Genomic DNA, 3,581 nt, shown 5'->3' on the forward strand with positions numbered 1-3,581 from the left:
ATTTCTTATTCCTAGCCCTGGATGCCGTCTCAATAGGCTCTTTCACTCTGGAAATTCATGTCTTTCAGTTCTAAAATCTCTTAAACCATTTCTGTCAGTTCCGTTTTCTCCTCCCCCGCATGCAGGCTGGGCGGGGCCACCTTGGGGGCAATGGCAAACACAGTAAGCGCAGGCCCGCATGCATGTGTACTGACCCCTCCCTACCCAGGGCGTCATGAAGGGAGCACCTGCTTTCCCAGCCTTGGTTCCAAGGGATCAAGGCCTTCACTGCCAGCATCGTCTGAGTAAAAACAAAGCAGGCTAACTCCCGTACCCTCGAAATGCCCAAAGCCAGTGGGACATGAACAGCCCTGCAGTCCTCAGAATCGTCCTCAGAGCCCATCTGACTAGTGTAGCCTGAATTCACCAACTTGACTGCTGATTTTCTCTGATCTGACCGTGAACTTGTCCTCCACATCCCTCTCCCTACAACATAGGATGTATCCCTCTATATACTTCTCACCCAAAATCTTTATAAGGGATTCCCTTTCCTCCATGTTCTCTGTTCTTTCTTTCTGAAACTTGTATCCGCTTGATATTGGACCTTATGGATTGATTATCTAATTTTATCTTTTCTGCCTGTTTCTCATCTCTGTGTTGTTTTATTTTTATACTTCTGTCTGGGTGGTTTCTGAAACTTTATCTCCCAGTACTTCTATGGAATTTTTAAGTCCCTGCTATTGTATTAATCTATGGCTTTTTCTTTAACATAGCAGCTTCCTCTTGTCTGGGAAAAGCAATACTTCATTTACCTATTGTCGCGGTTCTAAGTAGTCTTCTGCTTGCCACTGTGTATCTTCGTATCCTTCACTTTTCCTGTGATTTTTGTTTGCTTTTGTTTTGAATTTTCGCTGCAGTTTTTGTCTCTCGTTCATATTAGCAGTATTCCTCAAATGCCCAGTAGCTTTCAGCGACCCATAACCAGCCCGAGGCACTCAGAAGCTGGTTGGAAGCATGTCACAGAAGGGCAAAGCCTACCAGCTGGGGGTGACAAGGACCCCACTGGCTTTTTCCTCACTGAAGAGTAAGGAGTTGGCTTCTTTTCAATGCATGTTGTGCAGAAGAACTGCTGCCCCAAGGATGGTACTCACTGCGCTCCCCTGCCCTGGCTGAAACTGCCCACTCTCAGCTGTGGTGGGAGTAGCTGTCCAAGCCCCGCTGTCCTGGCCAGACACCAGACGGCTGCCCGTTTACATGCATCATAACAAAGATGCTGCTCATGTGCTTCCCCATGGTGGAGCTCTCCCTGTGGAAGAGCCATCCAGGGTCCTTACACACCCAAGCCTTGCTCTGTGCTGCTCTCTCCTGCCCTTTCCCGTTCACACGTGGTCAGTGCCATCAGGAGGTGAGCAGCGGCTGCGGAGCAGCACAGCCACCTTTCTGGCCCTCACAGGAACCCTCCCGCTGAGCATCTCCAGAGGAGGGCCTGTCAAATGCCAAAGCCTGGGCGCCTGCCACGGCTGGCCCTCGCCTTCCTCACCCTTCGGAATTTGCTTTGTTCTGCAAAGAGAATGTGGTTTCCAGGGAAACAGGTCACCAGTGTTCCATGTGCACCTGCCACGCAGGTGGTAAGAACACAGGGAAAGCCCTGGAAGATGCTGCTTCTCCTGCTCGGCTGTCTCCTGCCTGCCACTGAGGCCCGGGAGAGGACCTGCCTCCGATGCTGGCCGGCACTGCCCGCGCTGATGGACTACGACCTGCAGGTTCTCTGGGGTGCTCCAGAGCCGCCCAAGGAGCTCTCCCGGAGCCTCCACTCCCTGCTCCTGGAGGCTCAGGACTTCCCGGAACCCTGGTATCTTGGTGAGGTGCCCTGGAGACCAGTGGTCAAGGCTGGCCCCTTGCCGGGTCTCAGACCTCACTCCCCTGACTCGCCTTCCTCTCACATCCTATTCTCAGATCAGGACCATTTGGAGAAAGAAACGGCCAGATTATTTGATCACATAGATAAAGCCATTAAGAACTTTCGAGTTGGTGAGGAAGCTGGGTGTCCCAGGGCCCCCAGGTTTGGGTCAACAAAGTCTGGCCCTGCAAGACATTCCCAGAAGACCTGCTTGTCCTGGGTGGTGGGTGTTCTGAAGGGGGGGGCGGGGCAGGCAGCGTCTGTCTGCATGCTTGTCTACGGAGTTTCTGGTTGAAAAATCTGGCTTGATGTCCCAGTCTTGAGAAGGCTAGGTGATTTACACGACCTATGAGACACAGGTAACCGAAGCACCCTTCCCCTCCTATTCCACCCAGATACAACCTCCCTTCTGGAAGAGATTAACATCTGGAAGCAGCTGTTTTCTACGAGCTTGAGCAAGATTTCTGAGGAGCTGAAGGATAAGGGTGAGAGGTGGGGCTGGCCTGCCACACCCAACCCTTCACTGCCCTCAAGACCTGAGACGGAGAGCAGAGTCCAGCGGGCGCCCCTTCCGGGTCCCTTCCCTGGAGCCCCCGTCCCGGCCCATGTACTGGGTGCTTGTCCGCACCTCCAGCTTGTCCACATTTCCTGTGCTCACCCAACCCCTCCGGGCTCTGTCCGCCTCCCAAGCACTCAGTTTCTCTGCCATCTCACCCTCCCGGGCAGCCTGCAACAACTCCTGTGGTGAGTATCTTGGGGGACCAGGTCTGGGCTAGGGGTGAGGGGCACCTGGCCCTCTCTAAGGCTCCTGCTCATTCCGTCTCACAGACCTACACTCCAATCTAGAGGTCATCAACTGTGTCAACTGCAGAACACACCTCCTAACCTGCGAAGACCTTACTCTCTGCCCAGGTTAGTGGCCACGGTCCATCCGGCCTCCAGCCTCCTTGTCCCCATGCTCGGGTCCGTTGTTGTCTCTGTCTGGATTGTCTTCCAGTTCTGTCCAGCCCTGAGCTCTTCTTGCTCTCCATTGTCACTGGTGAAGGTAGCACCTCTGAGATTTCTAGTTCCACACGCCCAGCTTCAAAACCATAGAGCCACCTGTCTTTGGGATGTCCTCCTCCAGTCCTCAAAGCCAGCTGCCTGGAGACCTGCCCAATCCCGTCTCCACCTCCCAAATCTGCTTTTCTTTAGGGCCCCTCTTAGCAAATGGCCCCACTCAAGACCTCAGCCTCCTAAACCAGAACTTGCCGTCCCCTTACTCAGTATGTGTAATCACCACGTCTTATGAACCAGTGCTTGAACGTGTTGCCATATTCTTATTCCAACATCCCACCCTTCTCCAGGCCTCTTCATCTCTCCCCCACATTATAGCAACCTCTGCCTGGCCTCCTGCACCCTCCTGGTCACATCTTACTCAGCAATCAAAGGACTTCTTCTCAAGCAGAAAATCTGCCTATGACACTCCCTGTTTATAACTTTCTGTAGCTCCCACTTCTCTCCAGATAAAGCCCACTCTCCTCTGGAGGCCCTGTGTGAGCAACTGCTGCTCACCTCCAGCCCCTTGACTCCCCAACAATACTGGACAGCTTTATGCTTCTGTCCTTGAACATTCTGTGCCCTTTGCCTGGAAAACAGTTCTGCCCCTTGATCATCGGGGCGGAATTTCTTCTTGTCTTTCAAAGTCAGCCCCAAGGCTGGC

The 3,581-nt window shown here is 53.2% G+C and overlaps 1 protein-coding gene across 1 annotated transcript; it reads left to right on the forward strand.

Annotated features, from left to right (window-relative positions):
* Positions 1 to 1,634: 1,634 nt before the first annotated feature.
* On the forward strand, positions 1,635 to 3,341 carry TEX51 (testis expressed 51). The gene is made up of 6 exons (XM_036254606.1): positions 1,635 to 1,844; positions 1,941 to 2,010; positions 2,275 to 2,364; positions 2,606 to 2,623; positions 2,708 to 2,791; positions 3,226 to 3,341. Exons 1-6 carry the CDS (start codon positions 1,635 to 1,637, stop codon positions 3,339 to 3,341), a joined length of 588 nt encoding a protein of 195 aa, XP_036110499.1.
* Positions 3,342 to 3,581: the final 240 nt, after the last annotated feature.

Source organism: Molossus molossus, unplaced genomic scaffold, assembly GCF_014108415.1.
Source record: "Molossus molossus isolate mMolMol1 unplaced genomic scaffold, mMolMol1.p scaffold_m16_p_11, whole genome shotgun sequence".
Classification (NCBI taxonomy): domain Eukaryota; kingdom Metazoa; phylum Chordata; class Mammalia; order Chiroptera; family Molossidae; genus Molossus; species Molossus molossus.